Raw genomic sequence first — 23,793 nt, 5'->3', positions numbered from 1 at the left:
GGAACGAATGCCGTCAAAGCAAAGGTTCGAACGACGACGCTTTGACGTAAATTGCACATGCGGAGGCGAACGGTGTCGCCAGTCACGCCTCTCGAAATTGCCGGGTTCGGAAGTAATCCCTTGTCGGGGGGGCTTGTTTATTGCGGATCAGAGATCCGGAGCTGGTTCCACCCTCGTGTACTCGCAGAGGCGCCTGTCATTAGGCCATCCGTCAGTAAGGTCACGGTGCCTTCCCCCCTCCAACGGCCTCGAGTGCCTGCCGGAAGGGTCGCGCGAAAGACGAGATCGTCCAAATATTGACGGTCATTATCCCAAGGAGAGAGCCCTCCTTCACCGTCCCGGCGTAACCATAGATTCCCTCCCACTCTTTTCAGTCGCAATCTTGGCGGATGGTGTTTGCACAAGACTCTCAATACCACCGAGTTATTTTGTAGCTTTTTAATATGTACTTATAACTAAATTATTATTATTATTTCAGTATTCTACCGATTAAGGTAGGTTTCCATGGAGTACTAAAGGGTTGTACTCCATGTTTTCAGGGAAGAGATAGTTTCCCCCTTCCATTCCAACACGTGACACCATCACGTGGACTACCTTTCGTCTGGCTCCTACCCTTCGACCTTGGCATGGGTGGCCCTACCGGGAATAATTTAGAATTAATCCCGCCAATGCAGCTCTAGGGGTCATAGGAACGCGCAAGCCTTTCCACCGCGACAAGATTGTAGCCCAAGAGAAAGATATAACTAAATATTAAGTATTAAATTAGAAATAGTTACCAGTCGTTTAAACCACTCACTTGATACAAGATTAAGCAATACTCAATATGCGGAAGGATATATTACACACTTTTCCTCTTATTATCTTAACTTACTTCGCCGGTCTTCTTCATCGATGTAATATTGTGATTGATTTTATTTCCACCTCCCACTGTCGGGAAGATGTGGAACAGTGGAAGGGTTGGGATGATTAGAGAATGGAAATCGAAAGAAGTAGAACGTCATAAAAGATTAATTACTTTGGACACTGATTATTATTTTACAATGTCCGATCGGTCATCAAGTTAAAACCAATTACTACAATCTAACTACACTCCGCACAGATGTGTGGCGTATAATCTCTAGCGCCATGTCGCAATTTTTAGTTCCGAGAGGGTAGTAAGCACTTGAACATGCCTGCAACGATATCGTCTCCCTCCAAGTGTCACGCTCGATCTGGAGTTTGATTTCTCCATGCTGAGGCGTGCAGAACCTTTAGTTAAAAAATAAGTGGCATAAGAAATATACAGGGTGTCCCTTTTATCTTGACCACCCGGGATAACTTTTTCTCCGGATGCAAATTCAAAAATGTGTCAAGCAAATGTTCATTAGCCGTCAGGGGGACATTAATCAACATGATTGCCATCCTTGTATCTTTGTTATTTACAAAGATATGAACAGGAGGAGTTATAGGAGAGGAAATGAATTAGCGAATGGAAAATATAGGGTGCCATTCAAAAAAGACATACCGCTGTTCGTATCATTGTAAATAACAAAGCTACAAGGAAGGCAATTATGCTGATTAATGACCCCTGACGGCTAATGAACATTTGCTCGACACATTTTTGAATTTGCATCAGGACAAAAAGTTATTTCGGGTGGTCAAGATAAATGGGACACCCTGTATATTCACCCAAGAAACTTTCACTGTGTCATTAAGTTTTTGACGATCGGACTTTGACAAATAGATTAACCCACACGTATACGAACGGGCCCATTGCAGTATCGGGAATGATTGACCGACATGCCGTTTGCTCACCTTGGGGACTCATGAGTTGCTGTTGCTGGTGCTCGACGGAGACGAGGGTGAGCATACGGGCGGGGCCCACGATGGCTTCCGAGTACGAGTTGTCGCCGGACTTCATGAGCAGGAAGAGCAGCCAGACGACGGAGAGAAGGATGAACCAGACGAGAAGACGGAGGAGGCGCCGTCCGCCGCCCGCGGCGTTCGCCTCGAGTTTGGCGGCGATGGGCGAGGTGTCCCTCCGGTGAATCACCACAGAAGTCACCATCTAAACGAGAAAACCAAATTGGAAACAGCAAAGTGAAAATTTTGATAAAACTTTCCTGGTCCATATGTTATCAATTAACAAAACTTTTGGGGCTTAAAAGTCAACGTTTCTTTCCCTCTGCCGGGGACCTGGTCAGAATTGATGAGTCCATTGGGAAGTCAGTTCTGTTAAAATCTAAATTCAAAAAGTAAATGAATGCGCTGTGTGGTCAAATCATCCTCAAATGGACCATTTTTAATGAAAATCCCTCTTGTAGCATTAAGATACGGTGGCTAATGGGCGATAACAAGGCGTCTCGTGAATAGATAAATAGCTCAATGACTTTACACAAGGGCGTACCCAGGATCATAAATAGGGGTGGGGTGGGGGGAGCAAGTCATGGTCGTTCAAGTTGTAACATTTTAACAAGGAAAAGGTAAATGAAACCAAAATTTTAAGAAAATTATAATAGCGCTCTATTAGTTTTTGAAAACATTTGCTCGAAAAAAATTATTTTAGTTACTTGTATTATACTAATATCATTTTTCGTGGGATTAAAATAAATTTGTTGAAAACTTTCGTTTCAATTCAGTCCTGATTTTCCTAAAAACTTATGCGATTTTTGCTTCTAGGGGGAGCAGCTGACCCCTCATGTCGGTGTCTAAAGTCGGTGTTGTAGAGAATCTCAAGATAAAATAGAAAAGAGAAGAGAATATGATTTAAGTCATACCTTTTGCATTCTAGGGATGCTAGAGGACATATCCTGAACGGCACTCACGAATTCACAAAGCTTCCGATAAATACTTCGACCAAATGCCGAATGTCACCTTCTGTGAAACATTATTTTCCTGGGATTAATTTACACTATCCGGGCGTCTTAGCAAGCATTTCCTGTAATGCTTTGTCAGTGATTAGTTTAAACTTTGAATTTAACCTTTGGTGTTCTTCCTACACTCTAACAGTCAGCTAGCATACTCACCGATCATAACTGGTGCAAATTAGCTAGGATTGGCTAAGGAAATATTGAGAATCTCACCATAACAACCAATGGCCAAACAATCGTCAATATCAATAGGGAAGTAATTCATCGAACATTCAGCATAAAGATTATGCTAGGGTATACATAACCGGCGGCTGTTAATAAAATCTCCCTCTTTATTTTCGGAAATATGTATTGGGTGCTATCAAAATGAGTATCATACCTTGTAAAATGTACTGCACCGGTATTAATTCAATTTAATGCGCTCTAACGTGAAATAACTTCCATAAACAGCCTTTATATTCTTGTATCATGAATTTTTCAATGTTTAATGAATGGACAACATCAAAATTAAAAGCATTCCATGGGTAAAGATTCCTATGCCGGTGACTTATCAAACGATAAAGGTCACAGAAATTCTTGATATCAGGGAAAGGCAAGGAAAAAACTAAATTTTGAAGTCTAGTTGTATTCCATATCAACGCACCCGTCCAAGACTATCACAACTTTCTATTTTTAACGGGGGTCGGGAAAATCGTCAATTGGTTCTTGCACACTTCCAGGGTACAGTTTTTATTAAAAAAAAATGCTTAATTACATTGGAACATCCATATTTAAATACCACAGACATATATTTTTCCGTGAAAAGCCACCTAGACAGGTATTATGAAGTATTTCCTTCGAAAACCCCCTGATAAAAATGAACATTGAAGTTTTCCAGCACAAATTGTGAGCAAAATGAATGTAGCTGACCTTTTAAGTTTTATAAAAGTACCTGTCGCTCCCCAAGCTTTTCACGGTCCTTCCAACATGTCCCGACTGACAGTATTTGTGAATTTAAGTTTAAAATAATGAATCGTAAAACAATGAAGGCAGTACACAGAGCTAAACTACTTGGGGAAAGGATTCGTTCGTGCCCAGCCGTTCGTACTGGAAATCTCCAGAAAAATAAAAGTTATCTTAGAAATTACTAGGGCGTATAGATTGCGACGCGATATTCATATTTGGAACGACAATATAGGAATGCACGATAGCGACAGGAGATAGGGAAATGTGTTATTTTTATATTCGACAGCGAGCAGAATGAAAAGGGCTGGCCAACTGTCGCTCCGAAGATTACCTCGTACCCGGTCGAATGTAATTCGGAATGAAATTTTCCGGAACCTACAGACTTGCGACGACGCGTCGGGTACAAAATGTGCCCCCATCGCATCACAAATGTACTTTCTTCCACATTTTCCCTTCGGTTTGCTTCTGGAATCTTGAAGTATTTTTTTATATTGTGCCTTCGCTCGGCATTTTTTTTTCAATCATTGCTCCCTCTGGATCGCGGGAACGAGTATTTCCTTGGCGTCGACGATATCACGAGGGAATGGAGATATCTTCGGCTTCTCCCAGTGACCTCTTTGCCATTGCCAGCACGTGTCACTCTAGATTAAAGCCGACCGGAACATTAGTCCAAACACAGCATTAACTCGACTCCCCGAGAAGCTGAATAATGTAATGGATATTGTTTTCTGCTGTAAACAGTAAAAGAGCAAAATCATTGCTTTCTACGCATTTTAATTTCCACTCCGTAAAAAAAAGTACGGCATTACTCGTTCATAACGAATTTCTGGGGACCACCTTTCTATTTTGTTATCAACGGGATTTCGTTACGCCCATATTAAAGGATTGTGCCTTATTAAGAATAGAATTGTCGGCTGATATTGCGTAAATCGTCCATATTTAAGCAACGGATCCGTAAAGGTGTGTTTACACTGTGTAACGTTATATAAGGAAGTTACTTATTACAAGTTTAACGAAAAAGTTACTAATCCGTGTAACACGTTACATGTAACATTGTGTCACAAAACAAAAATTCGTGTTACATAACAAGTTTTCGGCTTCCCTCACGAAGTGGGAAAATATGTAACATGTTACAGAAAAGAGGTAAGGCGCATGGTAAGGATAGCCAGTTGACGGGTGGGCTAGGACTGAATCTGTAACATGTTATTTGTGCATTTTTGGCTCCGCTGGACTCTTGTTATAAAAATTGTTATATAAAACAAATGTTACGAGTAACTTGTTACATACAACATGTTTATATAAAACATTTAACATTTAACTATCGTCCAAAACTTTTATCAAACGGCTGCAAAGGGAAGGATTTTAAGATCAACATTAGAACTATGTGGTGAAGACCGCGAGAAAGAACATCTGATGATATGGTGAGGAGCGGTTAATAAGCCAAGATGGCCTAAATTTATTTATGGAAGAGGAAATAATTCCCCAAGGGACCAAATATTAGCTCGTAATAGCGGGGATTTCGTATCATCCAAACTCGTTACATGCGAGGATATTGACAATGGCGATCTTAGGAAAGTCCATGGGACCGGGGACTCAGCTCGTTATAGGCAGGATTTCGTCACATGCGGGATCGTATTAAGCGAGTTTTACTGTACTTCGAAAGCGCTAGAATTTCTGAAAAATTTGCCAGCATGCAGTGTCAACAAAAAAGTGAAACAGCATTAAAAAATTATCACCAGTTGAAAACTCAATTGAGGAAAAATGCCTTCCATGACTTAGATTGGAACGCGGACAAAATTAGCGCTTTATAACTTATGATACGTGTTACAGTGCGCAGTAAAAATTAAGACCTGAGGGTGACAAGGTGGAAGTAAGGGCAACACTGGATAAGGCTTGGTTAAATGAAGTTATCTCGCGTTGTCAGCCGCGTGGGTATTTTAGTCACCTACGCTTCGGCGCCTCATGACACGTCTATTTGGCACCTATTATGATAGAGCTTCAAACACACTCTTTGACGGGAAGTCTCCATATCGATAGAAAAGTTTCTTATAACTCATATCTCAAAATTAGCAGCTTCTCAGGAAAGCAAAAAAATGAATTATTTTTTTAACTGTATACAATTTTAGTTGAAATTTAAAATTGAAATTGAAAATTAAAAAGCAAAAATGCATAAAAAAATAAAAAGAAGCATAAGTTTGCAAACAAAGAGTTATTTTTTGCTTGACTTTTATTTTTTATGACACAGTATTAGCAGTATTAACTCAAACCGGCCTAATTTTGAGATACGAGTTGCTATAACTTAGCGATCGATATTCTTCAGTCAAATTGATTGCTTTGGCACTTGAATAAAAAAAATAAGGTGAGATCTATCCATCGTAAAAAAGGGCATATAATCTTCTTGCTAAGTTCCAAACAGTACAAGTAATTCTTCGAATTTCGTCAAAATACTGCCTAAAGCCACGAGTTAGCAACCTCCTCGTGGCTGTGGGCCGCATGTCCAAGTCTTCATGGCTCTAAGCAACGCAATAATAACTATTTTCGTGGGATATTTCAATGAATAAATGTCCAATAATGAGAGTGACACAATGAGATTATTTCAATTCGCACTTTAATTTTATGGTGCCATTGAATTCATCAGTCAACAGGAGCACCACATACATGAAAACGTCTATGGTTCCGCATGCGGCCGGATGGCAGTGAATTCATGATATCGACCTTCGCGAGGTGTTTCAGAAATCACGGACGTATCGCTAATATTTTATGCAGACTTTGCACGTGGTTACGCTGAAAGTGTAATCTTTGGACGAAACACTATCCCTAAGAGTAATTTCAATATTATTTGATATAATATTATTTGACAATATTTATTCATGCAAACAAGGAAATTAAAGAAATGTGCATCTTTCATTAACGGTCAGGAGGAATTCTGGAGATTTTTAAAATCTTTTTCTTTATTTCTCCACTGTTAGCTATCCGTAAGCACACGCGGTGGAAGGGCCTACGGTCGAATGAGGCCAGTCAGATTTTTCCGACGAGAGGCACTCGTTATATGCATATTTAACAAAAATACACCCTGTGCTTGTACACCACACCTTAACTTGGTTTAACTTTCTCTACTGTGACTTTGACCGGTAAGTGTATCAGTGAACCATTTCAGCTCAGATGTCGTATCAAAAAAAAAGACAGATAATGATGTCCTCCTTGTTAGTGGCTATATTCTAAATAAACGTATTTTATTAAGTTATAATTCGCATTGGGTAACTTGTAGCTTGCAGGCACTTCTATTAACTGTGAAGTGAAACCAAGTCAAGTTGCTGTGAACGAGGCTTTTGATCTTCAGGTCTTGTAAAAATTCTGCTTAAACCTGATGACTGACTCGATACTTTCGAGGTTGGCTACGTCAATATAGTAACTTTAGAAATGACGCAAGTGATATTATGTCGTAAACTTGCACGAAATGGGTCCCCGCGCGATAGAATCCGTTTCATCACTCGCCTGAGATCAAGTAACATGTGGATTTAGAAGAATCTCCATCGACCTAATCTTTAGATGTCAACACAAAAGCACTCACTGATATGAAATGATGGAAAAGAAAGGTGACATATCACTGCTCATGGATTATAAAGCGTGAAGTTTCCTTCTATTCAAGATTCTTACTGATATCATTAAGCCTCCTTTAAAGAATGCATCGAATTGACATTTTAAGATAAGAAAATATCACCAGCTGTACAGTTTCTAAGTTAAATTTATTTTTATGGATACACACGAGAACAGCTATTATCAATGAGAAAACAAGGGAAAATATATTCGAATACTCTTCACCAGTCGCACTAAACAAATAGGAATTATAATCGAAAGTAGCGGTCAGTAAATGTTAAAATACTACGGGAGACATTTAATAAATAATACCATCAAGTATTGGAAATAATTTCTCAACCAAGGAATGCGGTGTTTAGTGCAAATAAAAAACTGAGATAACGGCAGTCGACTACTCAAAAACCTCAATTTAATGACAAAATGATACTGGTGGATAAGTATTTGCATTCGGAAAACATTCGTTTACAATTTAATCCCGCTAGAAGTCAATAATTTAACGACGCGAAGCCCAAAGTTTGTTCAACCGAGCGAAGTTCAAGATTTTGGGAGCTGCCACATTGCGTTACACGTCACTTAATTCCATGTAGCTAGATTGCCGTATCACTGATAAACTATGTTTAGGCTGATGGATAAGCGGAAAAAGAAAACAAATTACTCTATCAAAGTGGCAAACTGGTCACATTTCCTACGACGAAGGTTCACTAATACGTCCTAACGATGATACTCGGGTCAAGAGTCGGAGCGGCAAACAGCATTTAGCCCTTGACCCGTTAACCCTGTAGACCCGGAGGAGGAATGAAAAAAACATCCATAGGAAATTGAAGAAAATACTGCTAACGATGGAAATAATACGTGGAAATGCAGAATAGGGTAGTTTCCTTCATCAAAGAAAACGAAACGCATTGATTGCGATTCGTTACCCACAATTAGTGTATTCATAAGATACAATTCTTTGGTATTAGAAATCCCAGTTTAGGCGTATGTTAATGGTAAATTTTAACCTCAATTGAAAAAGGACAGATTTACGCCCACGCGATGCCAATCCACGTGACGTCACAGGGACCTAGATGCTATACGAGTAGATAGGAGTTTTACATCGTCTGAAATTACCAATGCATGCATGAGACACAGAGCTCAGGGAAACATCTCTTAATAATCATCTATTAAAATTGCCTATGGTCGGAAAGTTTTCTTCGTTTGATAAGGTATTAATAATCCTTATTTAAGTCAAGCGCTAGCTGTTAGCTGGGTACTCGGCTACCTGCTAGCAGCCTGCATCGTAGCGACTCTCATAGCCTCGCACCAAGGTGGCCTCACACGGCGGCAGCCCCAATACAATGACGTCACACGGGCTTTTCCCAGCATTCATGCTTAGCAGTCACGTTTTCGCGCGCATGAAGATATTCACTTTTAATTTAATAGCGAAAAATAGATACCGTCATTTAAAAATCTAAAAGCGTGAAATACGTACTAAAGGAGTAATAATCCTTCGATTTAGGCAATAAAAAATAATAGGAAACCAACCTGTTAAAACTAGAACCGGGATTATGATCACCTTTTTTTTTAGAAATATGGAAAATATTAAGGAACAATTAATCCATACCTCATGCATGGAAACACGGCATTCAATTAAGCTGAATAACACTTATATCATCCGATAACTTTATTGCTCAAAAAAAACTTTTTCACTAAAATAATCTGACCGCAATCCCTCGTAGCAAACCTGAGCTCCCAACCACACATTAGTTTCATAGTGGACAACTTCCGATTTAAATGTTATTACAATTACACGTTAAATACACGCGAATAGAATAATGAAATATTTGGCAATATTTCCAAATTACAAAAATAGTACCCAAGTCAGAATGTTAATAGCGCTGGAACATCACCAGGAATTAAGCACAAGTTAAGCCAGATGACACTGCAGAGCAGTTTTGCATGCTGACTCGTAAGAAAAGTTTTATATTTCGAGGAATTTCAAAGCATTTCATCCTACTATCTAAAAATGGAATAAAAAAAATCAACCTCCACCATAAATTTAAACTAGTTGGGAAATGATGTCAAATTGGTTGTGTTTCTGTCGACCCAATCGCGGTTACACGTTTGAGTACACGCAAATGAAATGAATTATTTGGCAATATTTCCAAATGGCAAAAATATTGAAGGAGCCAAAATGTTCACATGCACTGCGGCATCATCAGGACTTTCGTACAAGTAAACCATGATGATGTTCCAGTAAAGTGTCATATGTTTACTTGTTGGATACACTTTACATTTGGAGATATTTCAAATCATTTCCTTCTATTATACACAACGGAATACATAGTGTCGACCTCCACCAGTAACGTAAACTAGTTGACAACTGATGTCAAATTGGTTATTTTTCTGTCGACTCAAACGCGGTTACACGTTTAAATACATGCGAATAGAATGAAATATTTGGCAATACATCAAATGACAAATACATTAAACGAGTCAAAATGTTTAATCGCACTGTAACATCATCTAGACTATCGCGCAAGTTAACCCTGATGATGTTGATTTGAACCAGTTGACAACTGATGTCGAATTGGTTGGGTTCCTGTCGACATAATCGCGGTTTCACGTTTAAATACACGCGGTAAACAGTGGCGGATACAGATGAGGGGGGCAGGGGCGCGCGCTCCCCCTTGTGGGGCCTCCCGTATTGTCAAACATTGCAGAACCACAATTACAACTTTTTCTCATATCATAAGATGGCATTGTATGGTATGTGTGCATAATCTCTTAAATTCAAATTTTCTTGAACTCTGCAAGTGACTTGATTATTTTTTTTGCTACGATAAAAGTAAAGGTAACTCAAGATATCTTTTGCCTTTTGAGTTTTTTCTGTATCCGCTAATGGCGTTAATCACTGGTAAACTCCAAGCTCGATTGTTTTACACGTTTTAACTGTTTCAAGACGAAGCAGGAGGCCAGAAATCAATCGCCGGGAAATCCTCAAGTTCCACCCGGACACAACTAGTTGACAACTGATGTCAAATTGTTTATTATTCTGTCGACCCAAACGCGGTTACACGTTTAAATACATGCGGATAGAATGAAATATTTGGCAATACATCCAAATGACAAATACATTAAACGAGTCAAAACGTTTAATTGTTATCTGCTACTGGCGATAAATCACAGATTAACCGCAAGCTCACCTGTTTTACACGTTTCAACCGTTTCAAGACAGTACAAGAGGGATGGCCAGAAATCACTCGCCGGGAAATCCTCAAGTTCCACCCGGACACAACGGCAAGCATATTCCCGCGAACTGGCTCCACCTGCGTAACTCACCTTACGCTTCCGGAGCAGCCTCCACTGCACTCAGTGCCGTCCGGATCTATCCGTTCCGGGGCTCGAACTCCGACCTTCCATCCACGGGCACAAATCGCCGCCCTCCCCGCCAATTAAGCGCCGGAGGAGGGGTAGCGGCGCCGGAGGACAATGCGAGTCCCCCCAGAGGGTTCTTCGCGCCGGGGCGCCGCTGCTCTTCATGGGCGAGAGTTCCGTACCCCGCGCCCGGCCTCCTCCTAAGAAGAGGAGCCGTGCCGCTCCGAGAGGAGGATCGCCGATGCTGCGTGAGCGGGCCTGCGCGCCCGGCACCCGGCCGCCGCTGACCCCGCCCCCCGCGCCCACACCAGCCGCCTCCTCCGGCCTTCTGGAAGGGGAAGAGTGGATGATTACGAAGGGGAATAACCATTCGCCGTATCAAAAATAATAAATATACCTTGACCAAAGTAGTGGTAGTCTAAGCAAAGATTATCGCAAGTTCCGTTAACCGGTGCTAAATACCGCAGATACCGATCAGGGATTCGCGTTCGAATCCCGGTGAAGACGAATGATTTTTGGAATTTTCACACGTCAAGAGTGCGGTGAGTGGGAAACACCGTTCACCATAAAAAAAAAATATACCTTATCCAGTGGTCTCTACGGTTTGTATGCCAGGTTTTGTAAACTTAATTGAAGCGATGACATTGGAAAGGTAGTAAGTCACTAAATGTGAATTTTACAGGAGACGAAAGAAATAGATTCGCCAACATTAAGAGGCTTATATTAGTGTACAAACTTTGTCAATTGTAGTAACTTATATATTGTACCAATTGGCTTTCTACCTTGTCCATAGCATTGACATGTGCATGTTCTACCTTCTCCATGAATAAACGAAATTTCGATCTTTTATGACTCACCATCTTTCTCTGGTCAACGCTTCAATAATTCAACACTTACAGATCACAAGATCCGGGTTCGAATTCCCCTGGAGGGAAATAGAATTTTCTTTGGTGGAATTTTTTAAAGTGAATGCACTAGTGGGTGACTCAAGAAAGGTAATCCCTGTCTATTCCGCGGCAATTTCCTTGAAAAATTCAGGTGATGAAAGTAGAACTTCGTTACACTTAACTCTTTTCAACTTAGTGGGATCGTTCACCATGAGAGGCGTAGCCAGGGAGGGTCCGGGGAGTTCGGAAATATAAAAAACAGAATTATTTTCCTTCGTAAAAGAAAACGAAGTATTAAAAAATCATTAATTAAAAATATTTCTTGGACAAATGAAGTTTTTTCAATTATAAAAAGTGTTAAAATTAGTTTTAAACCCTCTACTTAGTACCCTGTTTTTAAAAAATTTCCCCCCTGATTTTGGACCTCCCCCCCGAACGAAATTCCTGGCTACCCCGCTCACCTAAAGTCCTCTGGATACTGATTCTCAACACTACTCCAACAATTCGGATCGCCGTATACGGTTCACCATGGGAAAGACGGAGACCGCCATTTCCAGGCTAAGTAGCCCATAGGGTCTCATTAGGAAATGGGATGATGTCATTTTATTAAGTTTTCATTTTTGAACGTAAAGGATATCGTCGGGCATCCAAGAAGAGTTTAGATGTTTTCCCAAGGTTTTATGAGAACCAAACTATAAACACTTGAGGCGCGGCAGCTATGGGAACAGGGGCGACTTTAGAATAAAATTTGTGGAAAGGTTTAAGAATACCGGGACTGGCCACGGTGATATTATTATTATCATTTTACATACCAAAAGCGTGTAAAATAGGCCCTGATTTTAGAGCTAATTTGTATTTCGATTCGTTAAAGAAAGTAAATGTGTAGGAAAATATAACTGAACACTTTTGTGCAAAGTGGTAACCCCAAAATACTTCGATTTTGCCTAGTGTGTGTTTTGACCCAATAAGGGGGGGGCCTTAGTCCCCCCCCTATAGATTCGACACTGTATGCGACCCCCTAAATCCGCCTCGGTATGGGTACACTGGTAATAAAGTGGAAAGCTTGAAACACATTTATGGAGTTATTAGAATGATTATTGCTGACGAATCGTTCATGGGTTTTGAATAAAGCGAATCCGCGACGGAATACCATGGAAACCTTCCAGAGTTTAGAATTTTCCGTTTATATGGAGGAAAGGAAACCTCGGGGTCAATATAGGCAGGAGATATACAGGCTTGCCTCGCTATGCAAAGCTGGGGTGTGACGAAATGTGGCCTGCCCTGTACTGCGTTTTATCAAACGAGCTGTCGGGATGTTTGTTTTATTTTTTTTAAAAGATAGAAGCGAAAGACAGATGTCATTTCCCTCCGGCTGCTCTCATCTCAAATGCGTCGCGGGTATTTTATATTCAGCGCTCTGCGGTGGTCAGCTTCTAATTTCATTCATTACAGAATCATTCAATTTACTGGAGCGACAACTGAGTCACGTTAGCGTGAGCGAATAATCAGATTCCACACACATCAGTTAGGTACCGGTCGCTATTTGGTTCCAAATCTTTTTTCAGTTGCCCCCGATAAAATCAATGCATGTGCGTAAGAGGTTTGTAACGAAGGATTCCTAACGTTCCTTTCATAAACCAATCATCCATTGATTGAATCTATCAAGTGCTTACGGGAGCGTTTTTAGTTGTCAGAACAGTCAAAGGGACTGCTCGATGCTCGTTAAGTCATAAAACTCTTCTTTATTGTACTGACCGTTTTGTTATAGAGTTGCCGTTAAATCTCATTCAATAATAATAATAATAAAAAATCGAAATGAATGCCTGGAGTAGCGGCTTTCAACACTTAACGAAACGTCTTTTCCTCCTAACTCGAATTACTTTTGAAAAGGATGTTTTCGATTATGAACTAACCGCCAACTCCGTTTCCCACAAGCCTTGTTAGAAATCTATCGCATTCGAAACGGATAACTTTTAACTTGCTTAAATAATCTGTTTCTCTTGATTGAAGTACGGAATATGCTATTCAGTACATAAAAATCAAAGTTTAGCAATTAAGGATTATAATAGTATCATAACTTTCTTGTTGTTACAAAGTTGCAGCCAATAAAAACCTCCGCAAACCATCCAGCAAATACTATGTAAACTGTTGCAATTATAGCATACCAATTTGCTAATCGCACTGGTGATAGCATTAAGCACACAAAAACATTGGCAACCAGAAGTAAAAATAACAGAACAAGGACTCACTAATTGGTAGAGAATGTTTACGATTGGTTTCGCTTTGAGGTAAGCCGTTTCCGATCGAGTGATAAGTTTGCTTCCTTAACATTATAAACTTCACGTATCGCAAAATTAATTCTTTTAAACAAAGTAAAGTGAAAAATTAACAAGGAATTTGTTCGATTGTTTAGCTATTAGAGCTGTAAATCTTATCAAGCTACCCGCGATAGTAAATAAATATGCAATAAATCAAAAAGCTGAATGAAATAATTAACTGACTTGCTATCCCTTGAATTTGAAAAACCGTAAAAAATTTCCGAATGAACCACGGACCCTGACTTACGGTATTACGTGAAAAATTCTTCCATTGGAACTATTCGAATTTCTACATTTTATTCCTGATTTTTTAGTTTTCCTTGAATTCAAAGTGACTGGTAGGTCCATAAATTAGGCTAAATAAAAATTTCAAAATTACCTGAAAGTGATGTACTGACTTCGTATGATGGAAAAACTGGAATATTTATCCCAAATGGGAATAGAAATCACTTATGGAAGCATTTTTATGCGCCAAAGTATGGTTAACCGTGCCCTAATATTTTAAACGACAGGTAAATGCGACATTTTCTTAATGATGAGCGATATACGTATCTGACGCAGTGGCTGGGATCTTGGGAGCATCGTAAATATGTCCAACAACCCTTCGAAAAGCTCCATAATCATTCTCTTTCACCCTTTGAAAGAATTCACTACAGGGATATCACATACTCCTTTCCATTTTGCCAAGTTAGTACTTATTATATGGCATTTACAATTCGTGAGCAAGTAAAATAAATATTCTCACCTTGAAGGGAGAAACACGTAGTTGCAGGAGAAAATAATTCGATTGCTCCATTCGCAAATGAACGATTGTTGGCTGAATGAAATGACTCCTTTGATGTGTCGCTATTTATTTTGGGGATAAACCAATTGGGCAGGTTTTTTTCCTCATTTAATTTCTGTTGGGGTAATTAGCATGAGGTATTCTCTAAATATTGTGCAAACTCTTAGGGAGCATTTTAGATGAATAATTACACTCAGCCGATGGGAGGTGACGTGGTGGCCATCTTGGTATTATAGGTCAAGAGAAAGTTTCTACAAGTGTGTATATTTATATTTTTTGGATATACATTTCCTAAAAAATACAGTGTCTACATATGCGAATCACTAAGCCAAATTGCGCGAAGTTTCTTGGATAGCTGTCGATTAGGAAACGATCCCAACTTGAATAATATTTTGGCTTCGGAAAAAAAGCAGCGGAGTTAACTCGATGATTTCAGGTTTTATGGAGCAAAACTTTACAAAAAAGGGTAAAAAAATAGCTTTCGTACTCCAAAAACTTTAAAAACGATTTTTTAAAAACTTTTTAATAAAACAAAATGAGCAAAAGATGACAATATGAAAAAAATATAGAAGCATCATTAAATATTTTTCAATTTTATCCCATAGATTTAAAAGTTTTGAACTACTATCATTACGTTGCGTTTTCATTAGCACTGAATTTTAATGTCGCCTGCGAGGTATCTCCAGCGTTTCCATGGAAACACACGCCTCCAGCCACCACCGCGGTCCTCACTCAGCTGCGTGTAAAAAGAGAATACCTTTAATTGGAGGTTCAATTTGTAGACTGGTTCCATGCCTTGAGCTCTCTTTCGCACACGGATGCTCCTCGAATATTGAAAAAACTGCGCTCGCTGCGCCTCCTACAGACCTCAATTATCTTCTGAAACAGTCGGACACGATTGGTTTTAATACCACTATTCATAACTGCGATCTGCGATCTAACTGATGATTCTCTCAAGTGCCTGAAATCGATGCTGATTACAGCATAAATAAGTGCAATTCACGCGATGCATGGTACGGGAATAGCTGGTAAATAAATTATGTTATGCTTGGAGAAAATTTTGGAAATATAATTTTGCCTTTATAATTTGAATTTGAAACTCAGTTTATGCTATTAAGACGAATGTTTGTATTGTTGCTGTAAGTGTGTGATGTGAAAACTACTGTGCTGTCAATATGAAAACTGTAAGCTGTTATAATGTACTTAAATGAAGTTTGTATGACTTGCATCTTAATATCTTACAAATCGATTATAGCAGAAAATCTTCATGAACAAAAAAGAGGATGGCATAACGTACAATAACCAATACAGTATTCACTACATTTTCCCTCCATATGTGATAGGAGAAGGCAATAAGTATCCCCGTTAGTCTGCGCAGCCAAGGCAATATTTACTACCATCCTCTTTGCCATCTCTCAATCATGCTCCTTGTATCATACTCCAAAGCAGTTATTGCCTCCACATCACTAACTATATTTATACCTCATTCTTAATCTTACACCTTTATACTCATTAGAAAGAATTTGATCCACCACACATTCAGTCATGTGCATATTTCAACTTTTTATTAAAGGTAATTTATTTAAAAAATTTATTTGTTCAATAAGTGATCGTTATATCCTTATATGTAGCATGAAATGCAACTGCAAGATAATAAGATACAAACAGTCGCAGTAATTTTCCACGCTAATTTACTCCCTCCACCGGTTTACACATTTACACGTCATTATCAAGAGTTGTCTCCTGCTACTTACTACGGCTAATTGTATCTTATTAATATGAATTCCACAAAAAGAACTCGTCCACAATCGATCTAACTGTAAGCTTAATATCATTGTTAACATTGCAAACTAAAATAATAAAAAAATCATAAGGCAAGCACGAAAAAAATAATGTATGGAACGCGCACTCACTCAAGTCGCTATACTACGGATAGCTTTGGTTGCGTAAAGGAAGCTTCTTGCCGACGAGAGAGACTTTTACGACACGAGAGATACGTTCAATCACTGAAGTGCGCGACAGGTAGGTACATGTGTGGCTCATTACCAACACATCAGTGTATCGAAGCGAAAAACAGCTGAATATATCTCTCCGTGATAGGTAAACTTATTTTTTCTCGATCCAGAGTTTCCTCAAGATGTTCTCATTCTCTCCTCATCACAGCACTAGCACGTCTTGAGGGCCTGTCGGTTCAGATCCCGCTGCGGTAACTTGCGGATCCCGATATTGATTTTCAATATTCGAACGGGAGAACGCCGCCGATTCTGTCCTTGCGTTTCCCGACTGGGGTGGAAGGGTATAAATAAACACCAATAAAGCTAATGGAATACCCGAGGGAGCAAAGATCGTGATACTGCTCGATATCTCCTCATGAGAACATTGCTCGAGGACATGAACTCTATTTATACCCCTAAAGAAGTTTCTCTGCCTCTTAGTGCCCCCAAACGACGAGGAAAGGGGCGTGGGTGATTTAGCTCTCTCAGCAAAGACTAACGGTCGTGGGCACCCGACGCCGCACTCCTTCAATATTACAGGTGCTCTTCAACGAAGCAGCGCAATTCTAACTCTAAAGACCGTCTTACACGGGGCACGTGTGTACGAAGGCGCAGTCAAAATTGCGTCGTGTAAAGCGCTGAATAGGGTGGTTTCCTATTATTTTTTATTGCCTAAATCGAAAGATTATTACTCCTGGAGTACGTATTTCACGCTTTTAGATTTTTAAATGACGATATCTATTTTTCGCGATTAAATGAAAAGCGAAAATTTTCTAGCGCGCGAAAACGCGACGCGTAAGTATGAATGCCGGGAAATCTCTCCGTGTGACGTATTTCTGGTTCCCGCTGCCGCCCTGCGAGGTGACCTTGAGGCGAGTTGAGCGCTGATACGACGCAGGCTGCTAGCGGGTAGCTGAGTACCCTGCTGGCTGGTAGCGCTCGGCTTAAATAAGGATTATTAATACCTTATCAAATGAAGAAAACTTTCCGAACTTAGCCAGTTTTAATAAGTGATTATTAAGACATGTTTCCCTGAGCTCTGCGCCTCATGCATGCAATGGTAACCTCAGACGACGTATAACTCCTATCTTCTCGTATAGAAACTAGGTCCCTGTGACGTCACGTGGAGTGGCATCGCATGGGCGCCAATCTGGTCCTTTTCAAATGAGGATAAAAATGGACCATTGCCATTCGTCTACACCGGTATTTCTAAAACGAAATAATTTGTATATTATGAATAAAGTAATGGTGGGTAACGAATCGCAATCAATGACTTTCGTTTTCTTTGACGAAGGAAACTACCCTATTGCTAAAACACATGCGAGAATGCGTGGACGTGAGGGATGGCAAAATAGCCCCTGTTATAATTTCGCTCATGCATTCCACGCCATTTTAGAAATTAATTGCATTATAACCTGCGCAATTCCGTGCCCCGTGTAAAACGGCCGTTAGAGAATTGAAAATGTGCAATTAAATTTTTTTAAGGAGAAACTCTTCTGGAGAAAGTATAGTGCTCCAAATGTATAGCAGAAAAAAAATCACTTTCTCGGATAGCGAACTAGCGCTCGCGATAGCGCTCCCCGGTACTCGAAGGATTATTTCATTTTAAAAGAAATGGAAAAATATGAATCACGAGCCTAAGAATTGAACTTTTGGCGAGGATCCGCTAGAAAGCATGGCATAGAAAGAGAAAGGAATGAATAAATAAGGAAAATTACGATTGTAAAGAATAATGTGGTAGAGAATCGGGAAAACAGATAATCAAAATGGCTTGGAAACGTCCAAAGGATGGGAAAGGAAGGATTCCTAAAGCTCCTCCCAAATAGATAGCGGGAGAGGCAGATGAAGAAGAGGTCGGTGACGGAGAGAGGGAGAGGAGGGGAATGGATAGGAGGGGGTAAGATACGGGAAAGGTATTTGATTGGGATGGGTGGACAAATGGAGATTGGGTGATGAATTGTGATGAAAGTGAGTCTTTTATAGCAGCAAACAGACCTAAGTTAACATTATATAAACGAGGTTTTCTTTGAATGGGGCCAAAGTTATTTCATTTACTGACCGCTAGAGTTAAAGAAATAAATCCTCAAATGTAATGTTAAGACTTGCTAAAGACTGGCTTTTCTCGCAAGAAACAATTGAAAATTTTATTTTGATCTTAGTTATTTAAAACACTCATGTATCATTTACTGCATTACTATTGTTTTATTGGCATACATTTTGTTATTTGATGGTGGCTCAATTCTGGTCCTGTGACCTTGGAGACCACCTAAAGGTCCTACTCTTGTTATTTTTTGTACTCAGATGTAGAAACAAAATGTGGTAGTAAATAAATTATTATTATTATAATTTATGGGGAATATGAAGGACTTGGCCAAGTGACTTGTTCCAGTTAAAAAAAACCGACCTGGTACGAATAGTAATGACACCACATAAATGAGATTGCCGGCCTAGGTGGCAACGGGTTAGAAGTCCTCGCCTGCCAAAAAAGAGGTGGAGGGTTCGAATCACGCCTTGGTAGGTTTTCCCTATCCAGTGTATGGTTGTTTGTGTACGTGCATTGTTAAATTTGTCGAATATCCCGCTATAAAATGGCCGATATGAATTCGGTGACTTGAGAATAAAAAATAGCTCTACACGTTTCAGTTTTTGTGGATTTAACTTAACGAAACTACGGTTTACAAGATATCATACTATCATCACCTCTGAATCCAGTAATAGTCATCGCGATCCCTGTTTTCAAGCCTCTGAATATGAACCGAAGACGCAGAAATAATTCTTTGAAAATAAAAAAAACTTGGGAGAGGAACGAGTAGAGTCTATTTATGAAAAAAAAACTCAAAGGACTGGAACGTTAAGTTCGCCTTATTTAGCGAAATAAATTACCTGTGAGTCACTCTCCTCGGAAAATAATTGAATTTAATTAAAAGATCAATAAATTTGACGCAATTCTATGACCCTAGAGCCTAAATACCTGAACTGCCACTGAATCATCGCTTCTTCTCCAAAGCCATTCGATGCTAAAGCACTTACTGCACTTCAAATGATGCCTTAAGGAACGGCCCCAGGAAAAAATTAATTCATTAATTTAAAAGTAAAAAAAACTAATATTAGTAGGAAAGTCTACTTTTTGTAGGCTAGAAGCAGATTTCTAATGGTATTTTAATGATCCAAATACCCTAGCTGAGGAATAATAGTCACTGCAGAGTGAGGTAATATAAATCTAAGTGGAGGAACCTTGCCGTATTTCTTCACGGGGTCACCGCGCCGAAGGCGCGAATAAAAACTTCCGTTTCTCGGCAATATAGCTTCTTTGGATAACCACGAAAGACAAAAACTTTGCTCTTAGAAAAATTTGCTCCACACGTCACAGTTTTATGGGTTTCACTTAACAAAACTATGGTAATATGCGATCTAATTCAATCATTAGCGATAAATCCAGTGACAGTAATTGAAATCTCTATTTTTAAGTTCTAGAATCATTTTTGGAAAATTTGAATTCGGAAAACAGGTGACGAATAATTGCGTAAAGTATCGGTGGTAATGAATAAAAATGAAGGAAATTCAAGGTAAAAAGGTAAAGTCGATGATAACTGGGAAATATTAGTGCCAATAGACTCCATCACAAAAAAACAGAAATATTTAATGGCGTAGTTTCCGTTTGCTAATGAAACAGTATGGTTTTAGGAAAAATGTTTTGGTTTATTCTGTTTTTCTTGGAATTTTGAAATGTAAGCATTAATTTTTCCGCAAAAAACAATAGTTCGTGCCGAAGGAAAAATTAAACGATTTCCAAGTCTTAAAGGTAGCTAATACTTTTCGTGACAATAATGATATCGTCCCGTTATTTTCTAATTAAATTCCGTCCCCAGGAGAAAAAAAAACAAGTCCTTCCAAACTCTAGCATAGCACATCAGTTAGCATCTTACAAATTGAGCTTTAACAGCCCAATGGCCACGAAAAAGAAGAAGAGGTCGGCATGAATGAGAATTCCAGATAAATAGTAGGTACAACAGATGTATTAGGCAGGTATTCATCGAGCACACTCAGGTAAGCAGGTATTTTTCTGACATGTCCTCGAAATATTGGTATTTTTTTACGTACATTCACAAGATATTGGAATCTCTAAACAGGAATTTCCCATATCGGAAACCAATATTTTTTCGTTCTCCATGATCCTTTTTTTTTAATGGAAGGCGCGCAAGGGTTTTTCGATGGTTACTCACTCGCTATCCGCTACATATAGAGTATGAATGTATGCCTCAAACAGTATTGGACTGCTCAAGTGAAATGCATGGTTGATTGAGTTTCATGTGCTCATCTTTGCAAAAAAATCAGGTGAAGGACACAGATTTACAATAATCATTATTGCGCTAGTAAAAATTAAGATAAGTTACGGCTTTCATATCAGAGAGAAGTTAATAGGGTGGTTCCTTTTATTTTTTATCGCCTAAATCGAAAGATTATTACTCCTGGAGAACGTATTTCATGCTTTTACATTTTAAAATTGCGATATCTGTTTTTCCCGATTAAATGAAAAGTGAAAAATTTCAAGCGCGCGAAAACGCGACGGCTAAGTATAAATGCTGGGAAAACTCCGTGTGACGTCGTTCTGGTCCCCGGTGCCGCAAGTGAGGTGACCTTGGAGCGAGACTTTGAGCGCTGATACGACGCAGGATGCTAGCAGGTAGTAGAGTACCCTGCTAGCTGGTAGCGCTTGGCTTAAATTGGGATTATTAATACCTTATCAAACGAAGGAAACTTTCCGACGTTAGGCAGTTTTAATAGGTGCTTATTGAGACATGTTTCCCTGAACTCTGTGCCTCATGCATGAATTCGTAATCTCAGACGATGTAAAACTCCTATCTACTCGTATAGAAACTAGGTCCCTGTGACGTCACGTGGAGTGGCATCGCATGGGCGCCAACCTGGCCTTTTTCAAATGAGGATAAAATTGACCATTGCCATTCGTCTAATCCGGTATTTCTAAAACCAAATAATTAGTACTATACGAATACACTAATGGTGTGTAACGGATCGCAATCAATGCCTTTCGTTTTCTTTGATGAAGGAAACTACTCTATTGTCAATTTTCATAGTTTATTCAAGAATCGTGAGCTAGATTACTTTGGCTGATCACCTCATACATCCGTTTTTGGAGACCGCAAATTTTAATAACATATTTGTAAATAATAAAAAAGGTGTAAATTTTGATTCGGATACAGTATTTTAAAGAATATACCTCCTAAAATATTTATGTGATGGATAGCCACCAAAATAATTTTTTTACAGCGGCTTGACTTGAGGTATTTTTGAAAATTTCAACCAGTTTCTATGGCTAGGGTAGAAGAAATAATAGCCAATGAGGGTCTTGGAGTTTTTGAAAAAGAGCAGAGGTAATTATTCAAGCACTTCAGTTGGGGAAATGAACACTAGGGAGCCTCGTTTTGCCTTTTTTTTTAGAAGCGAATCATAATACCCGGCAAAAGTTGCGCTCCCGGGTGGGCATTGCAGATATGATTTTTTTTTCAAAATCGGTTAATATCTTCTACTCGTCATTTTGTCTTGAAATTTCGAAATTTTTAAAGAAAAACGTTAAAAATGTAAATAATTTACATTCGGTATTAGCAAGCACTCATTCTTTCCAATGGGGTATAACTTTGGGCTTTTCTTGATATTTTAGACCAAATGTGTCAGCTTCATTGCTTTTGATTATCGAGAAAAACACCTTTTATCGTGTCCCCGAAAGCAGTTTTGTGGAGTGGGCAACTCGTAACACGTCGCTTCACGCTATGCGTGCGATAAATGACGCTAAATGGAGATGTTTTTCAGTCAAAAACGTAGAAATCATATCTTAAGTTGTCAGGTGTAGTCACTAGGATGAGAATATGCTCTTTTATTGCCATCGCCGACAATATTGACCATATTTTCGCGTTCAAAGATATCACTGAAGTTCCTGTCAAGGTGTAAGCCATTTGGAAAAAAAGGATCTATTCCAGAAGTTACGCAAACCAGAGTACTTCAACTCATCTATCGCTACATAATGAAAACAGGGAAAACAAAAAAATTGAACACCCTGACCTGAAAACAGCGGGTAAAATGTTCTGTATAAGTTCCGTCCGTTGGATAACAGTTCCCTGCTAGTTCCATACCGTTGCTATGAAAATAGCACGTTCCCCACTATCCAATGTCTGAAATAATATTGATAGGGCAGCCAAAGGGAAGGTATTCTTGTCGGTTTACCTGAGGCCACATATTTCGAACTTTTCTTTCCCCCTCCTCGAATAGTCTTAGCAAATCCTCTCACCCACAGTGACATTTGAAAAGGACAACAGCGGACCGAAAAGATTTACCTTAATGATGCGGTAGTCGGCAGGACCCGAATAATCCTGAGTGATCTTCAAGCTGAAAAAAATCGACTCTTTGGCTGAATTAGGGAACAACTTCTGTAGGTTCAAAAGTTAAACCTCTTCAAGGGACACAAACTTTCTTCGACGCCTCAGCAGAGGAGAGTATATCACTATTTTTTTTCGAGAAAAGGCACGAGAATCAACAAGCTGCGAGTGTGATGCTTACGAAAATGCTCTCGATCTTTGCGGCAAAACAATTGCGGCCTCCTTATCGCACGCAACCCATTATCGGCCACGAGAATCTGGGGGCGGGGCAGACGAGAGATGACGGACAAATCAAAGGAAGGATACACCTACGACGATGGGGATTTCCAACTCAAGGTCCGCCGGCCAGATTTAAGAAGACGAATCGCTCTCTCTAGAGAGGTGGCCTATTTTTTCCATCTTCAATCTTTCGTTAACATCTTGATAATAACAAGGCATATTGAGACGATCTTTGTTAACTTTTTCATGGATACCAAATGTAAATATATTCCAATGAATAAAATACTGAGATAAATTTGTTGTCTCGGATGTGACTTCATGGAATCGATTTAACATGATGAAATGTAAAAAAATAGTTATTCCACATGAATTTTATACTGTACGACCGAGGTTTCGATGATGACGACGAAACGTAAGTCTTACAGTATAAAATTTGTGTGGAATTACAAAG

The 23,793-nt window shown here is 39.4% G+C and overlaps 1 protein-coding gene across 2 annotated transcripts in view; it reads right to left on the bottom strand.

The window, feature by feature from the left end:
* Positions 1-23,274, bottom strand: part of LOC124156217 — a 50,713-nt gene extending 27,439 nt beyond the window's left edge. Inside the window, exons 1-3 of one of the 2 annotated variants that reach the window (XM_046530614.1) lie at positions 23,082-23,274; positions 10,577-11,076; positions 1,795-2,047 (exon numbers count right to left, since the gene is read on the bottom strand). In XM_046530614.1, coding sequence (XP_046386570.1) covers positions 1,795-2,047; positions 10,577-10,678 — 355 coding nt within the window. In that variant the 5' untranslated portion in view covers positions 10,679-11,076; positions 23,082-23,274. Of the gene's footprint in view, positions 1-1,794; positions 2,048-10,576; positions 11,077-23,081 lie in introns of those variants that run through there. The other variant, XM_046530615.1, reaches the window with a different exon arrangement.
* Between the last annotated feature and the right edge of the window lie 519 nt (positions 23,275-23,793).

Source organism: Ischnura elegans, chromosome 3 (genome assembly GCF_921293095.1).
Source record: "Ischnura elegans chromosome 3, ioIscEleg1.1, whole genome shotgun sequence".
Taxonomy (NCBI): Eukaryota; Metazoa; Arthropoda; class Insecta; order Odonata; family Coenagrionidae; genus Ischnura; species Ischnura elegans.
The sequence above is the reverse complement of the archived record's forward strand: the minus strand, read 5'-3'. Positions and strand labels throughout refer to the sequence as shown.